This window comes from the organism of the source record quoted next, unplaced genomic scaffold (assembly GCF_019419815.1).
Source record: "Pyrus x bretschneideri cultivar Hongxiangsu unplaced genomic scaffold, Pyrus_bretschneideri_v1 Contig209, whole genome shotgun sequence".
NCBI lineage: Eukaryota > Viridiplantae > Streptophyta > Magnoliopsida > Rosales > Rosaceae > Pyrus > Pyrus x bretschneideri.
In genome coordinates, this window is record NW_025999512.1 from 159,761 (window position 1) to 183,985 (window position 24,225).

The 24,225-nt window shown below is 36.4% G+C and overlaps 1 protein-coding gene across 1 annotated transcript; it reads left to right on the plus strand.

The window, feature by feature from the left end:
- The first annotated feature begins 334 nt into the window (after positions 1–334).
- Positions 335–2,849, plus strand: LOC125477262 (40S ribosomal protein S25-like). The gene is made up of 4 exons (XM_048584207.1): positions 335–493; positions 631–705; positions 868–1,002; positions 2,518–2,849. The coding sequence occupies exons 1-4, from the start codon at positions 491–493 to the stop codon at positions 2,629–2,631; spliced, it is 327 nt and encodes a 108-aa protein (XP_048440164.1). The 5' UTR covers positions 335–490; the 3' UTR covers positions 2,632–2,849.
- The last annotated feature ends 21,376 nt before the right edge of the window (positions 2,850–24,225 follow it).

A 24,225-nucleotide genomic window follows, 5' to 3' on the forward strand; every position in this document is an offset into this window, starting at 1 on the left:
TAATTTTGGATAGAATTTTAAATCAATCTTGTTACGCCACGTGTCATTTCTTGAAAGTACAACTTTTGTGAAAGATGGTTGGGTATTTATATAAAAAAAAAAATTCGTTTAATTTTTTGATATTTTTAAACAATTTTTACATTTTTTTTTTCATTGCAGGAATGCGCTCCCACGCTCGCGTATATCCAACGCGCCAATCGCAAAAAAAACTCAGCCCGTGGCTCACGTTAGCATGACGTCAGATAAGTCGATTCCTCCCTCAGTCCATTCTACGCCGGCCTAGAAGATGGGGTGGACTTTGGGCCGGCCATTTTAGGGGTGGAGTGGGTTTTGGGACTATTTGCTCTTAAAAACCCTACCAAGCCCGAACTCTATTTCTTTGCGCTTCTTATCAAAACCCTAACTCTACGTCTCCGTCCGACGGCTGTCTCTTGCTCCACATTGACTCCAGAGCCCTGCAACCCCTGTGAATCCTGCGACCCTCATCGCCATGGTAATTTTCTCTCTCTTCCGAGCCCCAAAGTCTCTTCATTTCCCTTCTAATGCTTACAAAAAACCTGAATGCAACATTTTTGGTCTTGGAATTTTGTAGACTGGTCGCTTAATTTCTTGTACTTGTTGTTCTTACAGGCTCCCAAGAAGGATAAGGCTCCTCCACCGTCCTCAAAGCCTGCCAAGTCTGGCGGAGGCAAGCAGAAGAAGAAGGTCTCTTTGTATTTCCTACCCAGAATCCGTTTCTCTAATATTTGGGGCATTTGTTTGATTGTTTGGGCTACAGTACATGAGTTGTTTTTCTCTCATTGATTTTTGTGTGTGAAAATTTGTGAGGAATTTCTCATTTTTTTTAAAACTTTGATGGATTAACAGAAGTGGAGCAAGGGAAAGCAAAAGGAGAAGGTGAACAACATGGTTTTGTTTGATCAGGGGACTTACGACAAGCTGCTTTCCGAAGTTCCGAAGTACAAGCTCATTACTCCTTCCATCTTGTCTGACAGACTAAGGGTATGATTCCGAGTCCGACTTCATTTTTCTTCTGTATGATTGTCCACATAGGGAGTTGTTAGTCTGTCCCTTATTTTGGAAGTCTAAGTATATGTTTGAGTTACATAATGGTTATCTAATATTAATTGTCATAATGGATTTATAGTTTTTTGGTAAACCTATTGACGAAATCGTACTGCGGGCATTGATGAAGTGATTAAAGTGATCTATGATCTTTACAAGTTCATTCTTTTATCTCGTTGGCACACTGTATCTATCTACTTACATTGTATTGCATGTTTGGTATACTCTTTGTTCTTTTTTTTTTTTTAAACGAGTGTAGGTTTTCAATGTAAACAAATTTCAACTTTGTAAAAGGGTTTGTTCCAAATTGTTGTTTTCACCCTGTTCTATTTAAGGGCATGATTGATTTCTCACTAAATACGCATAATGGATGTAAATTTGTTTCAATTGTTGATGTGCTTCGCTTCTATTCACAATCATGATTCACATTTTTACATGTCAAACAATACCTGCGCAATTACTCAATATAATTGGATAGTTATGTTGTGTTTGTTATGTAGCTTAAAGTCTGTCTTAGGCAAGCTGTAATTTGTGCTGCATATTGAGGTTATTTATCCCCTTGGTCTTATGACTTCTGTTGTTCTTTCCTGCATACTTGCTCTCTGCTAGAATCAATTAGGAAATTTTTGTAACTGATTGTTTCTTAAAATACCCGACACCAGTAAATTATAAGCTTTAAACTATCGGGCTTGATTTGGGCTGTCATGATTTAACTTAATGTCCTTCGTTTTAATAGAATATCAGGGGACCTTGTATCACGTTGCAGTATATCAGTTTTCCTTTTCAGTGCTTAAGCAGCTCCTCATCCTTTTCCATACCTCATACTCTCCTCCAATTTTCTATTCTTCCTGTGCTAGGATTTTCTTTTTGTTTTTTAACATCTCTCGACTTTTGGACTGTTTATTTCACACTTTGGTTGGTAGGGTTCTGTTTTCTTTAAATCCGGGGACTGATGGAAAGCGTTATAATTCAGTTCATTGCATTTATGATTCTTTTCTTCTCACTTTTCATCACATCATATCACATCAATTCTGTTGTTATTACTGATTGTCAACTGAGAAACTTGTATACATATATTCTCCCATGTTGTACTCAAATTGTAGTTGAGGATCGTCATGGGGGGCATAAACGTGTATGGTGATTAAAATTCAAATGCTTCGTATGCATGCAGCATACATAGGCACTTGTTAAAGTAAAAGAATAATTTTTTTGTACTGTCCCAACGATTGTTCCTGAGAACTATTCCATCATGCTTAAACTCCACATGTAGCTTTTATAATGATATTGGATTACAAATGTAGGTTTAATTTCTCTACATATATTGCATTGTGTTTTCAGTTGCTGATTATATAACAATTTGCACGTCTTTAACCTATTGGTCGATGAAGTGGTCGTTAACTTTAGCTGATGCTAAAGTAACTGAAGTTTATTTCTTTTTTCTTGTTTTTTCAGATTAATGGATCATTGGCTCGCCGTGCAATTAAGGATTTGATGGCAAGGGGTTCCATTAGGCTGATAGCTGCTCATGCTAGCCAGCAGATTTACACCAGAGCCACCAATACTTAAACGGGAAAGATGTTAGTTTTCGGTCATGGAGGCACAAGTATTCGCCTTTTTTGTGATGTTAGGGAAAACTATTGTCTTTTTCATTTTGTATGGTGACTATATCCGTCGTTTTATTTTTCCATTATTTTCGACAGTTTATTTTATGCAACTGATAATGTATTGTGCTGTAACTTTGCCCTCTTTTGGTCGTGGATTTTATTCGAACAAAGGTTTTGCCCTGTTTTCTGTCGACTCTGTTTGTCTTTGCATCCTTTGTTTTGCCCTGTCCATGGCTCGAAACCTATTCTCTGACCAGGAGAAATGCGATTAAGTTGTAGGTATAAATTGTAAACTAACATGGTTGCGCATTATGGTATGAGAACGCCACCACTATGACGCCTCGTGCTCAATGACGAAAATCTTGGGTTGAGAAGGTTAGATGTAGGATTTCTGTGGGGTTTACATTTATTAGGAGCCCTATTGATTAAGGATACAAGATAGGAAGTAATAGATATTATCCCGAATTATTTGATGCGGTAAAGTTATAATTAATGGGAATATCTATTCTGTTAGGTTATGAATTTTACAAGTGTTAAATATACGTATTGTGCTCTCTTTATGGGCCATAAATCGAGTAATCTTACCTATAAATATCACTCTTAGGTCCACATTCTCATATACAACATTCTAGCACACCATTCCACCCGATATAGGAGTGTATAAGGCATGTAGAGAGAGCGGAAGATCTTTTCTTGTTGCTACTGTTCTCAGTTCACCATTTGCTTCGTTTCAATGACTTCTCAAGGTTAGAACTATTAGTGTGCATATATGTTGTATATATTGCTATCTCGTAGACATGATTTGGGAGATTCATTAAATCGATGAATGCATCTAGCTACAAACAAAGCAATTTTAATCACACGTTCCTTAAGCCTAAATATAAGGTTGCCTTGGTTGTGTGCTTTAATGATATGTTGGTAACCAGGAAATGATCTCGTTGAAAAAAGAAAGTTTAGAGGTATTTGTTTAGAGAATTTGAGATAAAAGGATTGTGGCACTTTGAACTACTTTCCTGGAATTTGATTGAGCAAGATGAAATACCAACCAATAAGGACAATATTAGCGACTTGTTGGGTGATCTAATTAGCTCACAAGAGGTTCAACCAAATTTAAGCAACCATAAAGATTAAGATTAAAACTCGAGGACTAAATTTTACGAGTTGGAGAACTACTGCAAGGGCACCAAAAGGAAAATACCTTATCAAACTTTTAATGATCTTGCAATTGCCGACAAAGAAGTTATGTTATGAGTCACCTCCAACAAATGTCAAGCTTCCTCTTTGTAGCCTGTTAAGTGCAAAAACCACAAAACTAGTAAACAAAGTTGTCGCTCTGAAATTCAAATTTGAGCAATAAGGCATACATATAGTAAAGGTGCTCATCAATAAAGTGAGAGAGCGACCACAACTACAAAAACTTTCATTTCAAAGAGAAAGAGCGGTCACAACCAAGAGGGATCTCCTTGATAGAGCAAGAGAGTGACCACTACAAGAAATAAGGAGGAACAAAGGAAGAAATAAACCAAGAAGAATTGTCGTTGACCCTAACACCAAAGACAAGTTGTCAATGATAAGGAATTTTTTTTTTCTTTTATGGATCGGTGGAGACGAGATTTTATCTACGTGGGACGTATAAATAGAAAAGAAATTTAACCAATTATATCTTATACCTATATTTTATTATTCATTAACCACCATTTCTTATATTGAGGATTGAGAGACAAATGCATTTCTGATGCAGTCCTATTAGATTAGAAATGTGATTGTGTAAATCCTATCATATGTGGGGTCTTAAAGGATTTTACCATATCTCTTAGGCTATATATTATACTATTAGAGTTGTAATCCTATTGGGGTAAAAAATTTACCTTCCCTACTACTATAAATAAAGACACAGTGGGGTGAGATAACACACACCTCACAATTACACATCTCTCTCTTTCTCTTTGATGTTGCCACACCCCCTCTCTTTGTCTTTTATATGATTCAGTAAATAAGGCCTACAATACGTTATCAGAACGCTCTCGACGCTGTGCTAAGGAGAGTTTGATCTTCAACCAGGAGAGCATTACATTTTAATCATTCTTTTATGATTAATTTATTATTTTATTGAATTAATCTACATGCTAGTGATTCACTTTAATTTTTCTTTGTTGAACGTGATACAATGCATTGGAGATGCAATTTTGGCTTTTCGAGAAGGATCTTCTACAAATTCAAAGGCTTAGTTGTCTTCGGCCAAGGCCAATCAGGTTCTTTTAAAATAAATTAAGATCTTTGAAACAACCATAAAATATGAAAACATTCCCCATGATGCATGAACCCCCTACATTTATATATTCATTCTGATCTATATATTGTATATGTTCATATATTTGGCAATATATATGTATGTGTGTGTGTGTGTGTGTGTGTGTGTGTGTGTGTATAAATGGGGATTAGATATGGGGCACACTCTACATCGAATTTCAATGATTCGAACCGTCTGTTTTGTTAGTCTCGATTCATAGATCATCCTTGCAAATATTCAATTCAATCCGGAACCATTTGCCTATTTAATTATCAAGATCAAATTTCATTGTTTGTTATAGAACAAAGTATTCGTTCATTTATTTGAACCCAATTCGATGTCTTAAATATTTTCGATTTGGCTAATATTTTGTAAGGATGATCTATGAGGTACAACTTAAAAAATAGATGGTTTGGATCGTTAAAGGCTTCCTACACACACACACACACATTCATGCATTACGTAATTATAACTAGCTATTTGGAATTTGTGAGTCAAAAAATCGAAAGAAAATAGAAGCACTTTTGGGTTTTCCAAACCCTAGAGTTTGAAAAAAAAGAGAAAGAAAATTATTTTTAGGGAAAATTGCAATTGAGCCTCGGCTCCCAGCCGTGCCAAGCCTGCAGCTTGAGCCAGTGACATGGCGACTTCAATCCTGCATCAGCAACCTCTGTTTGGGTTTGCTGTTCTTGTGTTGGACTAGGCCTCATTGCCTGAGTCTTTCGTGCTGGGCTTAACGCCCATGTCTCATCCCAAGAAGTCAGCGTGTCGCTTAACCAAAGCTAGCATATGCTGGGCTTATCCCGAGCCTCAGCCCACCAACCAGTAATCTCCGATCTTCTAGGCTCCGCTCCCACGTTTCGGCCCGCCTCCAGTAGCTTTCTATGTTGCTGGGCCCGTCTCTTCCCCTTGGTCTACTTTATACTGCAATTGCAGCTTGCCTACTTACATGGGCTGCCTCGTGTAGCCTGGCCTGAGCCTAAGTCTGCAGCTTTTACTGCAGGGCCCTAATCTGGACAACATGGAACAATCCTTTGGTTGTCTTTTTTCAACCTGCACCTATATTATTTTGGTGCCCGATTTCACAGCCCTAACTAATTTTTAGGGCTTTTCTATTGCATGGCCCGCAACCATCTAACCCAAAATATGGTCTGAAATTTTATATTTCTTTGCTTTTATGATCGACCCCGTATGGTTCGACCTATTGAATCAATTAAAAGTGGCCAATAGTCAATTAATCTGACATTACATTCAAAATTATTGGCATGAAGTCCACTTTTGGAATGTAACAATTTAATATTTTATTCTTTTCTTTGAACTGTTGACTCCCTTTCATAGTCCCGAAGCACTCACACTTGAGTTCCTGAAGCAACCCAAATCCACTATGCTTAGTTGTATATTGTACTATGTGTTCTTTCATGTACCTCCTTTTATGAACCGAAAGATTCATAACTAAACTCGAACCTGTAGTTTCGAATTTAGTGCCTTTGAAACCCGAAGTTTTCATAAAACAATACACCCATGTATACCTGAAGTTTGTTTGTGTAAACCATGTCTTAGAACCTGAATGTTCTAACTTTGATGCTTATAGATATCTTATTTCTAAAACACCAATCACAATCTTGTTCCCTCAATTCAGTGGATTGTCGAATTGTAACAAGTTTGATTTCACTGATTTGGACATTTCTTGACAGAAACCACTTTATGTGGGTACAAGACATGAATCTCCACTTGACTCTCAAGAAGCTAAGATACCATTGAAGCCAACAATGGCATGGAAAAGCTGAATAAGCCTATTCCATGATCTTTATACGAAGACTTATGCCCAATGCATAACAAATGGAAATACCTCCTGAACGATAATTCCATGGCTTTTTGGCTTGCTTCTACGAACTGTCTAATCATGAAAGATATTGCTTGAAGAACACCATGATTACGTTCATGAATGAGTACGATTCTGAAGTTTATAAATCTGATCGAATTTTGACTGGAGAATACTTTTCTCGTCATTCCTTGATTCTAACTCGCTCCTAAAGCAACAATATAGAGAGCAGAAGTTTACCAAATTATTGGATTTGATTACTAGCATAAATGTGAGAAAAAGGTAAAGTCCCAGCTTTGACTGGAGTCTACCGAACGATATTGCTCTGCTTCGGTAAGGGCCTACCGAACAGACCCCTCCAGCTTCGATTGGAGCCTACCAAACCTAAGTTTGGGTTTGTCTATCACAATCCAATTTCGAGTTTGTCTTTACAACATATGGTAGAATTAGGGCCTACCAAGGTGTGGCATCATGCTTGAAGCGTGATCTTTGGCACCTAAGACCCAAAACTTCAAGAATAAGGGATATTTTTCGCATTCCTCAACTCTGTAGAATCTACTTCTGTCTCGATGGAATAGATTAGTAGTTACGCACTTGTTTGTGCCCCTACTAATGTCTTTGAGGAGTATCATTCTTGTAGTCAAGATGTGAGACTAATTTTGCTCCACCGAACATCGTTGGAAAAACATAATTTTGACATGAATGACCTTGTTGGCTGAATCCCCTATATCACTTTGGTTTACTTGGTGAACATTCTTTTATGTTCTTGGATTCATGTTTGATGTTTGTTTTTTGTTATGGATAATCTTATCGATATTGTCCTCGAATTTGAGTTAATTGAATCATGTTTCTAATACATGCGACTGAATTCAATTAAACATGTGATTAGGTACGAATGTGTGAAATTAGTTGCTTGGATGAATGTGATATTGTGCACACTAACTTAGCAACGGCTTCATGTTTATCCAACCTGATTAAGAGTATTGGCACGCTCCTCGTTGTATGGATGGTACTAAATTACCATTTAAGAGACCTTTATTCTCCCCGTTCTGGAAGAACGTCGTTGAGTCTTACGAATATTCGAGAGAACAATAATCATGAATGAAACCATTGATGAAAAATAGAGTAGAATAACTTTGCACCACCTTCAAAAATGAGTCTGAAGCTTTGCTTTGGGGCTAATAGGCTGTCTCCCGATTGGGAACACACCATATATGACCCGCATAGAGCTAGGTGATTCGAGCAGCTTACTTTCTTTGGCACGACCTTTTGGGACACTTAGATCGAACAATGATGCCACAACGCATTTCCTTAACCGAAGTAAGGATCATGTGCTTACAAGCACACTTTGCCAAGCCTGCTCATTTGGGAAATTTGATTTCTATATCATCCCTCGCAAAGATATGACATAACGCTCTTTTCACAGTGGATTCAAGGGAATATATGTGGACTAATCCAACCAAAATACGAACCATATAAATACTTTATGGTTTTGGTTGATGAATCAAAAAACTCATCACATGTTTTCCACACACATTGTTGCTAAACCTCTTGGCCGATTTAAGGGTTCACCACCTTAATTATCCCATAAAGTTTGGAAGACTAGATAATGCCAGAGAGTTTATATCAAAGGTTTTCGATAAGTATTGCATTTCTTTTGGGTTTATAATTAGACATCGAATTCTTATCTTCACTGCAAAATAGCCTTGCAAAGTGATCATAAAATGAAACTTAAATGATCGTCCGGACCTTGGTGAACGCATCGAGCTTTCGGTTTCAGTCTAGGGCAATGCAATATTGTATGCAGCTATGTTGGTCTGCCTTTAGGCCCATTGCCACTCAACCATTTTTGACGTTACAGTTGGTTACTGAATACGAACCTGATGCTTTGTATTTACGTATTTGGGTGTGCATTCCATGTGCCAAGTTGTGCGACCGCAACATACGAATATGGGTACTCAAAGAAGGATGTGAATCTTTGTCGATTACAATTATCTTTCACACTAGCTCTCTTAGAGCCTTTGCAAGTGATCTTTTTACCGCTAATTTACAGACTATCACTTCAATGAGACATTCTTCCCGTCATTAAGGGGAGATAAGAATATCAACGTTCATGTAGAACAACGCGAATTTGTGTGGACATTGGCCCCTATGTCTCATCTCAATCCTTATACTGCACAAATGTGATAAACAAGTGCGATGTATTCTAGCTTTCAGAATGTTGCTTTCAGAAGTATTCCTCTGATCTAGCTGAAGTGAAAAGACCATTTATCAGCTGTAAACATGCCTACAAGGATAAACGTACTTCACGGACGTCGAGTTAACATCCTCGAAGAGTCTACCATCCCTATTGGATGGTTCGGTACACCGACGGATAGCCAATCAATCTATCTCGGCCTGAAGCATGACATATCACTTGGTTCATAGGATTCATTTCCTTAGAAGAGGAAGGTCACGACACAAAATGAATCTATACTCGACCGTTGTCTTAGATCATTTCCACCTCATGAGATTAATCTAGATTACTCTCGAGATGGTCCAGTATACTAGTTTGGATAAGATCATCGATGATATTTTCACTTATATGGTAGTTATTGACATAAGTGAAAAACGATGATATCAAACCGTGTTTCGTTGATTAGTGACAACGTATAACTGATTGGACAACCAAAATCAGAATCCAGGTCTAATTCCTTATGAAAAGGTGTTAAGATTTATCGTTCATACACTACTCAAGGTAACCCTGTTGTGTTACAAGTGGGAAAGGAAGCGTAATAAGATAAATGAAATAGTGCGATATAATGCAGGCCTTACAACACAAGGTTTCTCTCAATCGTTCTGTGATTGACTAGAACAATACGAATGTGGTTAGTGTTTCTCCATGGGGATATAGATATGGAGATTTATATGTAAGTTCCCAAAGAATTACATATACTGGTTCAAATAGTTCCAAACCATGGAACACCCTCTCAACTCGTTTAAGGCGTTCACTTTACGGATTGAAATAATCTGACGGATGTGGTATACCCATCCGTCTAAGTGATTATTTGATCAGTTAGGGATATAAATTATGCCCTTGCGTGTTAAACAATGAAGTCTTATTCCAAAGTGCTAGAGTTGCAGTTTATGTCATTGACATGAATATAACAAAGACCGTAGATGAGCTTGAGAAAACTACCTCGCACCTGAAGATGGAATTTGAGATGATGGATCTTGAGAAAATTCATTTATGTCTTGACCTGAAGTTCAAGCATTGTTCTAATGGTACTTTGGTCTACCAGTCGAACTACACCCGGAAAGTGTTACATTTGAGTATAACTATGATCTTCCTACGGTACATGCAAATGAGACCCTTGAAGAGGTTATGGAATTCGAAGTTCCACATCCGAGTTCAACTTTGCGATTTGTTGTATTTAGCTCATTACGTTAGATATGACATCTCCTTCACTGTTAATCTATTGGTAAAGATGCAACACCCCGCCTACACGCAGCCACTGAGTTGGTATTAAAGACGTATTTGTGTTACCCTGAAAGTACTACAAATTTGGGCTTATCCCAACACATCCCGAGCTAACCAACCCCCTTGATCCTCGGAGATGCTTGCCTTGTTGTTATGCTGATGCTGGTTACTTATCAAATCTGTACAGGGCACGTCCCCAAATGGTTATGTCTTTACTGTTAGGGATATCATAATATCTTGGAGGTCCATGATATGACCTTAGTTGCAAAATCTTCGAATCATTCCAAGACTCACCATACTTTACTACGCTACACGTGAGACATGGTTAAGAATTCTTGTTCAGCATATTCGAAGTACTTGCTGTTTTCATTAATCGTTGAGTCCCAAAGATGATCTATGAAGACTATGCCGCATGTATTAAACTGACCAAGACATGATATGTCAACGAAATCATCGCTAAGACATATTGCGTCTACATCACATTAGCAAAACATCAAGAGACTGAAGTCAGGCAAGCCGATCCCAGACAAACCTTGTCGACCTTTACACGTCACTGTCGAAATTAACCTTCCAGAAGCTTATTTGAGGAATTGGTATGCCTAATGATTCATATGCAATGCTTGCAGTTCTTATTTGGAAATTCCGTCAAACTCAGGGGGAATATCTAGAAGTATATTCACTTGATCTTAATATACTCTTTTATTCCTACGATTAGGAGCATTTTCCTTGATGAGGCACCCATCTTGGGCTGGTCATACCCTTGTGAGCTCTTCTACTTGCGTTCAGAAGACGTATAGTTTTGACTTAATGCAACTTCTCTCCTTAGTCTATGGGTTTTTCTCTCACCTTAGGTTTTACCATAGTGAGGTTTTGTGAGTTTTACCTTTTATGCATTCTTCCGTTGTTTTGAGACTCGCATTTGCTCATTGCGCCGATAACTTCATCAACTGTACTTACTTCATCGTTAAAGATCAGATGTGCTATTTGTTTGAGTATTTACACCCTCAATGGGGAGTGTTGTAGTCTTATTAGATTATGAATGTGATCGTGTAAATCCTATCATATCTGGGATATGCTTATGGGATTCTACCATATCTCTTACACTAGATATTATCCTATTAGAGTTGTAATCCTATTAGGGTAAGAAATTTACCTTCCCTACTACTATAGATAAAGGCACAATGGGGTGAGATAACACACACCTCACAATTACACATCTCTCTTTCTCACTAGTGTTGCTGCACCCCCTTCTTTCTCTGTCCTTTATATGATTCAGTAAATTAGGCCTACAACAATTTCGTAATTTTTTTTAATGCTTCGAAGAGTTTATTTTTCAATTCGTTATTCATATATTATTTCAGCAAAAATTAGACAAATTCAAAACTATTAAAACATTCAATTGCAGTGAATAAAATAAACGAAGTTTCAAAAAAAAAAAAAAAAGAAGGCTAAAATAACTACCATTTAGTCCAACAGTCATGTAATTTCAAATTTGGGTGATTTTTCCTAGAAATGATCTTTAAAAGGGGGATCTAAAAGATAAATTGTCACATCTTTGAAGGACAATGTTGATTGAGCCAAATAAAGGTATTTCAGAGGCTCTTTAATTGAAGCTTACTAAATTTATTTATTTTGAATTTTTTTAACAAATGATATTATCTACACTAAGGAGGAGGGGATAGGCTAGCAATAATGTGGTTCAAATTAGCCTTTGGCGAGAATCAGACCTAAGACTTTTCTCTCACAAGTGAAGAGAAATACCACTAGACCATAGTACAAATTGGTTAAGCTCACTAAATTTATTAATATTGGGTTTTGGTTGTGGGTGAATAATAATTGTGTGTGGGGTTAGGTTGAGTTAGGTGCAGTAATGGATCCAAGAAAAATTACTCGGACGGTCACATGTAGAAAATCACAAAAATTCATTAGACATATAATAACCTTAAAAATTAAACCATAGTTCCATCATTAATAATTTTGTAGAACAAATAACAATACAAGTTACAATTGTCTATGACGCATTTTCATATTTTGAAGACACTACATATAGCTTCATTATCAATTAAGAAAATAATTGCTTTTAGTATAAATCACCATAGTATCACTCAATCATTGATCTTTCATTCGGTTACTGTTTGTACTTGACTTTGCCACTTTTAGCCCATTCAATTGAAGCCGTTCAATGAAAGAATAATTTTGATTTTACATGTGACTCAAGACAATTATCAATGATTTTTAGAAATATTATTATGGAATTATCAATAATTATTTCTAATTGTGATCATCATAGGAGATTTGACTCCTAATGCGAGTGTGGATTAGGATTCATGCATGGATAGGGTTAAAGATGATGGCTTTGGGTAATGATGAGATAAGAAACCTAGGTAAGCTAGGCTTTTGGCAATGATGTGATAAGCCTAGATAGGCTTTTATTTTATTTGAAAAGTCTCTACTAGCCATCTGAAGGTAAATGACATATGGATCAGTCTCTCTTTCTATAGTTTGAGTTGCAGTTGAATTCTACAAAGGAATTGGATCCACTTTGGACCTTAGTGTCCAGAGCCTAGGGATCAATTCATCTGGACCACATAAATTCAATCCAATGGTCCTCATTAACTTATTTCCTTGGCCCACCACACAAAACCAACAACTCTGATTTCTTTTACACACCAATCAGCGACCCAGATGATTTGATTCCTAGACTTCGGACCCTAAGGTCTGGAGCGGATCCAATTCCTTCTACAAACACCATTAGGCCATGCTAAGCAAATATACAACCCAATAAATACAAAACTTTATGCACCAATCGAGCTATCTTCAAACACAAGCAAATCTGTCATGCACAAATTTTTGCTCTACACAAAACCCTCTCATTCTTAAGAAAACATTGACCTTTCTAACTTCATTGAGGACATCTTTAGTTAGTCTTAACAGCACTGTGGTTGACAACCGACGACACCTTTAGTTTGTTTTAATAGCATTGGAGCCGCAAAATCAAGCGACTGAGGAAGACCTCTAGTTAGTCTTAACAACAATTCTTTGAGATCAGCTGGTTCTTTATCCAAGTCTTGATCAATAAGGAATCTTTAAGTCTTTATTGGAAGAGGTCATTTCATTAGCTTTCTCAGCGAAGTGAGGTGTTCCCACGTTGTTTTGTTCGGCATATTGAAAGTCGAATTTATTTTATGATTGGATATTCAGAAGTACGTTTTATAGCTTGGCATTTAGACGGCTGAACCACATGTATAATCAAGGTACTTATCTCTTTAGAGTATTTGTGTTCGTACAGTCTGGTACCAATTCGACACACTTATATTTGCACAAATATGATTACATCAACTAAGCCCGGTGCCCACGATTCATAAACTTTGAAGAAATTGGTAGCCTTGTAAATAGGCTCTAGAACCTAGAAGCCGAGATGAGTTCCTTCCTAGACCACAATCTCAAGACACCGAAGTCAACAATGTGTTCGACACCACCACCACCACATTCATTCACTCATAGACCGAGCTTGGTTGTCGAGTTAGCACACCTCGCATTCAATCGAATGATGTAGTTAGCTCATTAGTTATTCGACTTGTGTGCCATTAAGACTTGGTAGTTTTTAGGGCAATAGTTACGCAATAGACTTTTCACAATATTCATAGCGAAAAAGGCTCTCTCCATTGAAGTAGTAGCAACAATAGAATCAAAGCTAATGTGATTAACAAATACACATGATTATATACTATTTCCTCCCTGTCCCCACCATATTTTTGCAGGAGTACTAATTTCTTTCAGTTGAGAAAATTCACTACTTGAACGCATAACAATAATATAATGCCCAAGTTGATATATTTTACAAAATAATAAGAATGGCAACTCCTCTTTGAGACATTTTATCAAGCAGTCCAAAAACATGTATACAGGACAACTCCAACTTTTAAAAAGGCATCACCCTAGTCATCCACAGAGATTCTCCGAAATTTGGAGGGGTCAGTTGAATTTATTGGCTACCATATGATTGGTCTTTACTAATGAAATGGTTATAAATTTTTTATTTTATTTTATTTTTTATTTTTATTTTTGTGAGATAGGAAGGATTTTTATCAAGGATGATTTTATAAATTTGACCTCGTTTCTCATTTTGATCCTGCAATTCTAAAATTGATTATCATTGTCTATGAACTTACCACCATACACTAGAAATTTTGTGTAATTTATTTCACCAGCACATAAGACTTATTCTGACTCTTAGAGTAAAACTCAAATTTTAGGTTCTAAACATACCCCAACTTATTTTAACCCTTAGGGCAAATATGAGTTTTAACCCAAACTCATTTCTTGGACAAATTTAGGCCATGATTCTCAATGGGTTAGTGGGCTTGGCCCACCATATATGTGTATTTGTTTTAGTTTTGTATTTATAAATTCATTTAATTTAACGGCTAAGATCTAATATGATCAAATCCAACAGTAAAAAAAAAAAAATGATCTAACAATTCACATTTAAATCCAACGGATAAAGTAATTAAAAAAAAAAATTCCTTTTATGTGTTTCATATTATTTCATAGTGTTTCACGAATTTCATGGTGTCGGTTTAGTTATTTTTCAATATTTATTAGAATCTAAATATTTTAAGGTTAAAGTGTTCATAAAATTAAAATAGGATAGTCTACATAATTATTTAAAAAAAAAAGTTATTTTAAGAAAAAAATTATCCTAAATTCACCATTTAGTAATTTCAGACTAAAAATTTATTCCAGAAAAATTGAAGAAGAAAAATTATTTCTAGTTTTAACCCAAGAATTAAAGATGGTGCCAACATGACGTGCAAGGGCCCCTTGTCACAATACTGATTCCACTCGCCTTCAGCAACAAAAAGTTTCTAGTTGAAGACAAATGTGTCATGGTGCTCTACTATTTTAATTAGTCAACTTGATCTTTTTTTAGCGGATGAGAGGCATAGCACAAGATGTAGAAATTCTAGTTAAATCATGCAACAAAAGATTCCCGAACATAGTGATGGGTTATCCAAATTAAATATAAATCGAACCAGAATTCAAGAAGAAGATTACATTATTATGACCCCTAATAGATTGTTGATGATTCTTTTAGAAAGAAAAATAAAATTAAATATCAAAGTCTTTAGGGCATCTAGTAGAAGAGTCATTAGTGTGTGACATAGTCCTTGCACAACTAGGAACATAATTAAGACAAATACAAAATGAATGTAAATAATGACCTAAACTTGCTAAACTATCAGCGATAAAATTCGCTTCTCGAAAGATGGACAAAACTGATGGACTCAAAATTACAAGCAAGGTTCAAAATAACATTAAGCAGAACTCTAAGCTTCCAGGGAACGGAACAACCACCATTGATGGCATCAATAAGAATTTTTGAGTCATCCTCAACAACAATCTTTTTATGCCCCACCTTTATAGTGTTAGGAGTACTGAAGGTTCATAAGGTTATCAAAGGTGTAAAACAACAGATTAGACCTAAGGAATGCTGAGTCAGCTAACTTAGTTTTGGTATTTATGTCTAAATACTCAATGTAATGGAGAATACATTTACACAATTCCCTATCTCTCTCTCTCTCTCTCTCTCTCTCTCTCTCTCTAAATTTATCTCTCTCTTTCTCTCTCTAAAATTATGATTCCTTACTCGCTAAGTTTCTGTTTTCTACATGGTATCATCGTCGGAGTCCACCGACGTTGATCTCCTGCTTCCGCGTTCTTGATTTTCTTGCCTTTTCTTTCCTGCCAAACAGCTCTTACCTTCATATTTTCTTCGATTTTCTATGTGATTCCCCATGGCTGCAACGGCAAACTCTTCCAATTCTTCTTTTCCTGCCAATTCTTCAGCTTCTGCTCCTCATGCTGAAGTTTCTAATCCTTTATTGGCTCCGATTACCTCTATCATTGTTCAGAACATCGCCGGTACGATTCCAACGAAGTTGAATCGTCACAACTTCATCACCTGGCGTAGTTTATTTCTTCCAATTCTGAAGCAATTTACGATGTTAAGGCTTATTGATGGCACCGACACATGCCCTTCTCAATTCATTCGTGATTCTGCTGGACTTTGTGTTCTTAATTCCACACATGAAATTTGGTGTGAGTGAGATCAAATCTTAATGATTTGGATCAATTCGACTATCTCTGAAGATTTTCTCCCTCTGACTGTTGGAATGAATGATTCAAGATCTCTTTGGCTTTCTTTGGAAAAATGTTTTGTTGGAGCCTCTCGCACACATATTCATAGCCTTCGAGCTAAGATTCAGACAATCTAAAAAGGTGACTCTTCGATGACTGATTATCTCAACTCCATTAAAGAAATTTATAATAAATTGGCTGCTGCGGGTGAGTTAATCTTTGAGTTTGATTTGGTAGCTTATACTTTGTCTGGTCTTCCTGATGATTACGAATCCTTTGTTGATTTTATAGAAACAAGGAATGAGTTAGTTACTTCTGATGAACTGCATGGTTTACTTTTGAGCATTGAAAGTTCTCTTTAAAAGCGTAAAACCCGATCGTCTGCATCTAATATATCTGCTCCATTTCATGCCTATGCTGCTCAATCCTCTAATAATTCTGGTTCTCAGTCTGGATTCCGAGGGAATTATCGAGGTCGCAACAATCAAAATCGCAATCACAATTTTGGGGGTAATCGCTCTACCAATCAAACATGTGGTATTCTTGGTGCTGGTCCATCTCGATGTCGTAACTTTTTCCTCTCTGGTAAATCTATCCCATGTCAGCTTTGCAATCAGTATGGTCATCAAGCCCTTCATTGTGGTTGTCTATCTCAATTTGCTTCTTCAATGACTTCTGGCCACAATCAGGTTTCTGGTTCACCTCAGTTTTCAGGTTATTCACCTATGGCTATGTCTACAACAACCACTTCTATACCAAATTATTGGATAATAGACAGTGGTGCCTTTTATCATGTTACTCCAGATCCTTCATTCTTAAATTTTGCCATTCTATACACAGGCAGTGAGCAACTATTTGTAGGAGATGGTAAAGGTCTGTGTATATCTCATATTGGTTATACCTTTATACGCACACCTACTGCTGCTTTTCATCTTAATTATGTTTTACTTATACCTCAAGCATTTCATAATCTGTTATCTGTGTACAAGTTTGTCCGTGATAATTGGTGTTCTTTGATGTTTGATCCTTTTGGATTCTATATTAAGGATCTAAGAATTGGGAAGATGCTCTTCCAAGGCCCCAGTGAAGGTGGTCTTTATATTTTCTACTTGATAGCTTCAAATGGATCTTATGGAATCATAGTGTCTCATCGTGCCTTGATGGTTGCAAAGGTTGATATTTAGCTCTGGCATAAAAGACTTGGACACCCTTCTATTGCAGTTTTACATTCTGTTTTACATACTAACCATTTACTTGTACTTGGTTCAGTAAATAAATTGCAAGTTTGTGTAGCTTGTCAAATGGGCAAAGCTTCTAAGCTTCCATTCTCTTAGTTGCCTTGTAACTTAGTTAAACCATTCCATTTGGTTTATGCAGATGTATGGGGACCTTCTCCTACCTCCTATTGTACTCGTTACAAATATTACTTAATACTAGTGGATGATTTCACAAAATACAGTTGGTTATATCCTTTCTATCTTAAATCTGATGTTGCTTCAATACTTCAAACCTTTATTCTCAAAGTCCAAACACTGTTTGCCTCTAAGGTTCAATGCCTTAGATTTGATTCAGGGGGTGAGTTTTTAAACAAAACACTCCAAAGTTTCTGCAATGCTTAAGGCATAACACATCAGCTGAGTTGTCCTCATACACCTGAACAAAATGGGTGTGCTGAGAGAAAACATCACCATGTTGTTGAAATGGGCAGGACTTTACTTTCTTAGAGTGATCTCCTATCCAAATTTTAGGTTAAAACTTTTCAAACATCAGTGTATCTCATTAACAGGTTGCCTTCACAGACTTCCTCTTTGAGTCCATGGGAATAATTATTTCAAGCTCCACCAAACTATTAAACATTGAAGCCTTTTGGTTGTGCATGTTATCCATGGTTGAAATCTTATTCCAGTCACAAGTTGGAACCCAAGAATAAGCAGTGCATCTTTCTGGGTTATAGTTTGAATCACAATGACTATAGGTGTTATGATCTAGAAACTGAGAAGTTCTATATCTCAAGGCATGTTGTGTTTGATGAGGGTGTTTTTCCTTATCTTCAACACAACTTTTCAATTTCTCCATGTTCTGCACTATTCAATTCCATTTCTGCTACTCCTTCAGTCTCAGTTACTATACATGTGCCATTCAAATTGTAGATTTGCAAGCTCAGATCTCTGTAAGTCCTAATGACTCTTTTGCACGACCAATGGATGTTCCAACATCTCTTCCTTCCACATTTCATTCATCAATCAATGTCTTTGATCATAATGTTGCAGCACCAGATTCAAATCAACATATTGTAGCACCTATCAACACTCATCCTATGATTACTAGAGCTAAATCTAGTATTCATAAGCCCAAAGTTTTCACTGCTATAAAGCATCCTCTTCCTTCTTTAGTTGATTCTCTCACCAAAATACCATTAGCACCAACTACTTATCTCCAAGCTTTTAAATATGCACCTTGGATGACAGCAATGCAATATGAGTTTCACGCTCTTCATTCCACTGGTACATGGGATTTGGTGCCTCATCATCCTTCTTGCAATCTTGTTGGTTGTAAATGGGTCTTCAAAGTGAAATACAAGGCAGTTGGGTCTATAGAAATGTATAAAGCACATCTAGTTGCTAAGGGGTTTCATCAACAAGATGGATTGGATTTCTCAAAAACTTTCAGTCCCGTGGCTAAATCACAAACCATTCGGATTTTGCTTTCCATTGTAGTGCATTATGATTGGTTTATTCATCAACTAGATGTTAGCGATACATTTCTACATGGTCATTTAAAAGAGGATGTCTATATGGTGCAGCCCCCTGGTTTTGTTAATACTTCCAAGCCCACTCATGTTTGTAAACTTAAGAAATCGCTATATGGTCTTAAACAGGCTCCTAGAGCATAGTATGAAGCTTTTTATCGGGCTCTTTTGTCCTTGGGATTCTCTTTATCCTCATCTGATACAAGTCTTTTCATAAAGAAAGACACCATTATTACTTTCATCTTGGTTTATGTCGATGATATAATCATCACTAGCAGCTCCTCTTAAGTCTACCAAACTATTATTTCTTACCTGCAAGCTATTTTTCTGTTAAAGATCTTGGTGATATTCACTATTTTCTGGGAATTGAAGTGCAATGATCTTCCAAAGGTCTATTTCTACATCAATCAAAGTATACCTTGGATCTACTTAAGAAAACTGATATGTTAAGAGTCAAACTTTACAACACTCCAGTCAGTTCTTCTAAACTAGATCACTCTGGAACTCCACTTTCGGATCCTACTTCCTACATGTCCATTATTGGTGCATTGCAGTATCTTACTTGGACTCGACCTGATCTAGCTTTTGCAGTGAATCAAGTGTGCCAACACATGCAGACTTCACGAACCATTCATTTGCAAGCTGTTAAGCGTATCTTGAGATATCTCAAAGATACCATTGACTTAGGTCTATGGTTTACAAAGGGTGCTCAACATCTCACATCTTGGTCAGACGCTGATTTGGTTGGTTGTCCTGTTGACAGACGCTCTACAGGTGTTTATTGTGAGTTTTTGGGACCAAACTTGGTTGCTTGGAGTGCTAAGAAACAAATCACAGTGGCTCGATCATCCACTGAGGCCGAGTACCGGTCTCTTGCAAACACTGCTGCAGAAATTTTGTGGATAACCAAGATTCTTTCTGATATTTCATTCCCCCTTCTCCATAAACTTGTCACCTTCTGTGATAACAAAAGTGTTGTTGCCCTAGCTTTCAATCCAGTTTTCCATGCTCGAACAAAGCATGTTGAGATTGACTATCATTTCATCCGTGAGAAGGTTCTTTTGGGACAGATTGTTGTACAACATGTTAGTACATTGTCACAGATTGCTGATATTTTCACCAAGTCTCTTCTTGCTGATCATTTGCTTCCTTGATTGACAAGCTTTCAGTTCGCTCTTTTACCTTTAGCTTGAGGGGGTGTGTTAGGAGTACTGAAGGTTCACAAGGTTATCAAAGGTGTAAAGCACTAGATTAGACCTTTAGTCTATGTGCTTCAAGATCGCATAAGCCAAAAATTGCAAAAACCAAACATTCAGAGATGAATTCGATCTTCAATTTAAAATATTTACACTATTGATACCACAAATTCTTATGTCATGATGATCGATGAAAATTGAGGATTTTGTAAAAGGAATAACATGCAAGCTCTGAGTTCCATTGGCAAGGTTTTAACTTTCGAGAAAGGCTTCACAACCTTGAAAACAAAATTTTTTTCATTTTGCATATCCTTGCACATTTAATATTTTGTAATAGATTAGTAGTGTATGGATGTTTGTTTATTAGGCTCTTATTTTCAAGTGTATATGTAGTACTTAAACGACAAATGTGTTTTAATGTTTTGAAGTAATATTTATGTGGCAATGTGTGGTATGTGCAAATTTAAGAAAAAAAAAGATTTTTCTAAACGGGTCATAGCGGGTCATAACGGGTCGGGTCACTTTACCTGTTGGATAAAGTGACCTGACCTGTTAAGGACCCGTTAAGATAACGGGTGTGACACAACACGACCCATTAAGATAACAGGTGTTACACGAAAACGACACGAACATGACAGACACGATCCGTTTGCCAAGCCTAGTTGTAGCTTCCACCAAAAGCACATTAGAAGGACCAAGAGGCTTAGCTCCAGCAATCAAAGCTCACCATTTTGAGATCGAATAAACAGAGTTTATAGAAGTATTTAAGAAATTGGAGGAGATGAGCTTAAACACTTTCCAGAATTTGGTGACGATCCAAATAACAATTACAAGATGGGGGGATAAAGTTTTGAACAACTATTTTTTTTTTTAATTTCTTTTCAAGAAGTGATAATTAATAAGAACATAACAAGTTCAAGATAATGTTAATTTTAAATAAGTATAAATTTTTGAGTGATCAATTTTTTATCATTATAGGTATTAAAGATGTCAACTTTATTCCAACCCCGATGTTTTTAAACACCATATATATTCCAAAACATCTTCCAACTTAATTAATTCTTCATATAACTGAAGGCACTACAAGGAAAATATACCACTTCTAATATCATCTTCCAAACCTGTATTCCACAAAGCACGTTTTGGTTCGATTTTTTGGTACCGGTGAATTACATGATGGCGGCCATGAAGAGACTAAAATGCTTCTGTGATTTTTTTTCGACCACCAAAAAAGTGGACCACAGTAACTAAGTCACCAACTAGTCTCTTTTTATTTAAAAAAAAAAAAATTCATATTTCAATGACCAACGTTCAGAAAGTTTATTAGGACCATTGTTACAATTTTGATAATAAAGAAAAAATCAAGATAAGATATTTTAGAGGAACGCAACAAGCAGTCATGACTCATGACACAACTGATGCCACAAAAAATAAAGGTAGCTGGACGACTAGACTTTTCGTTGTTAACTTCTTATATATAAACGTGATACTAATGCTATCGCAGACAAAACCATACATGATAATGATATCACTTAAAAAGATAAAGAATTGATGTAGCATAGACACCTAATCCACATTTTTATTTGATATAATTTTCATTGACCATAAAGATATCAAATCAACTCCATGGCTGTGTTTAGATGTGGGGTTTCTGAGTTTCAAGGGATATACCGATGTTAAGTTTTTAGGGAATGAATCATAAAATGTCACTTGGAAGGGATTAGAAAAACTCTTACTTGAGCATCACAGGTATATGAGAGAGATTTGCTAATTCCTTCATTGGGAGGTATTATCTACAAATCCCTCTCACGTGCATTTACAATGTTCATGGAGGACTTTCCTAAGCCATCTATATAACTTGACATCCTTCTCATGTGCATTTTATGATTCGTTACTTCATAACTTGACATCAATCTCGTGAGACGTGGAAACCACTATCCAAACATAGCCTATAAGTTTTCATCAAACCTTGCCGCTTGTTGTTCAAGTCCATGCGCCTAATCCTCTTAATATGTAAGTTCTTTATGGAAACCAATTTCCACATTACATATTTTAAGCCTTTCCCCCACCCATTTTTATTTGGGAAATTTTATTTAGACCCTAAAAACTTATTTCCACACTCAACTTAAATATTTTTACCATTGAACTCTTCACTTTAACCGTAAATTAATGTGAAATAAGAAAAATATATTGAAAGGAGATGAACCCATATCAACCCCACCAACTCCCATAGCTTTCCGACAACTTCTTCACTGACGCCGGTAAATTTTTCGTGTCAACGTCTTCTATTTTCAGGCTCCTTTTCCTTTCTGTTTGTTCTCATCCTCTATTCTCTCTCTCTCTCTCTCTCCCTCCCTCTCTCCTTCTCTCTCCTTCTACCCCTTTTTCTCTTTATTGCTCACTTCCTTCAATCGACAAATGCCAACAAAGATGGGGGCCTATAAAGTTTTCAAGTGTTACAGAGTCGGTGACGTGGAGAATCACAACCAAGGGTGCCTTTATGTTGTATGGAAGGCGTTCGATGTCAAAGCTTGAACGGAAGGTAAATGGGCTGCCATGGAAGGCAGTTTGATTTGAAGTTGCCTTGAAAAATCGTCAGCAAATCTCTGGTGGGGTTTGAGCTGGAAGAACGGTGGGTGTGGAAATACATTTTGATTTTGTTTTTTGTTTTTCGGTTTTATACAAGGGTGAATTAGGAATTTTAATAAAATATTTTTAGAGTTGGGTGTAAAAAGAGGTTGAATGGGTTTTAATAAAATTTTCCTTTTTATTTTTAACTATTACAATAACAACAACAAAACTTTTTTCCCACTAACTGGGGTAGGCTACATGAATCTTAGAACGCATGTGTTTTGTTAGGTCCAAATACTAAGTCTTTTCTTAGAGTCCCTTCCTAGGTCTTCCTCTATCCCTTCGACCCTGAACCTCTGTCCCATAATCACATCTTCTAACCGGAGCGTCAGTAGGCCTTTGTTTCTTTTATTTTTAACTATTAAATTGATTAAATCAAACGGAAATAAACATGAACAAACAAGAGTGCATGAGAAACTAAAAAATATGTGTGAAAATCATCTCCCTTCTTTAATCATTACCAGTTTCAAGAACGTCAAAAATCAGTATATAAGATTTAATTTATGGATGGCCAACACTCTAAACAGAAGTGAGATATTCTCCAGTTCTCTAGTCTCGCTTCAACGGCCCGGATCTCCGAGTCCTTGAGTGACAAACACAGATATACAAAGAGGATCTCGATTCCAATAGACACAGACAATACTAAACAGTAAACAATATGTCAAATTGTCTGTATTTTAGTTGAGCCTAATTCCAAATACTGTAGTTTCGTAGTGCTTCACATAGGTCCGTAGCCAAACATTCTTCGTTCTTAAAAGAGTTTGCAAAGTGTAATTTCATTCTTGTTGAATTATCTTAAAAAGTATATATTTGTGGCACTGTTTGATCGATATGCTTTTTAGCTAGGGAGCCATATATTCAAATTCTTGAGTGGTCAATTCCGATTTATCTGACTGTCAAATAGTGATCGTATTAAATACATATATTCACATTAATTATATATGACAGTTATATAATAATTATATCAAATACATGTAAATATTATAACTAGTCTCATCTCATTAATCACTTTTAATAATAAACACACATGTGAAACAATGTAACAATCCAAAGTTAAAGAGTATGTTTGGATGAGACAGACTTTCAATGTTTCTACTCATTTTACCTCTAGCTAATATTTCACAATTGACTACCAAGTATATTATAATTTAGATACACTTCTAATAATAAATCCTGTCTTAGATATTCTCACAAATTTGTGCCCCAACCATAACAAGGTTCACCAATAGTTGAGCATCGGGCTGCGCCCTACCACTTTCTCTTGTAT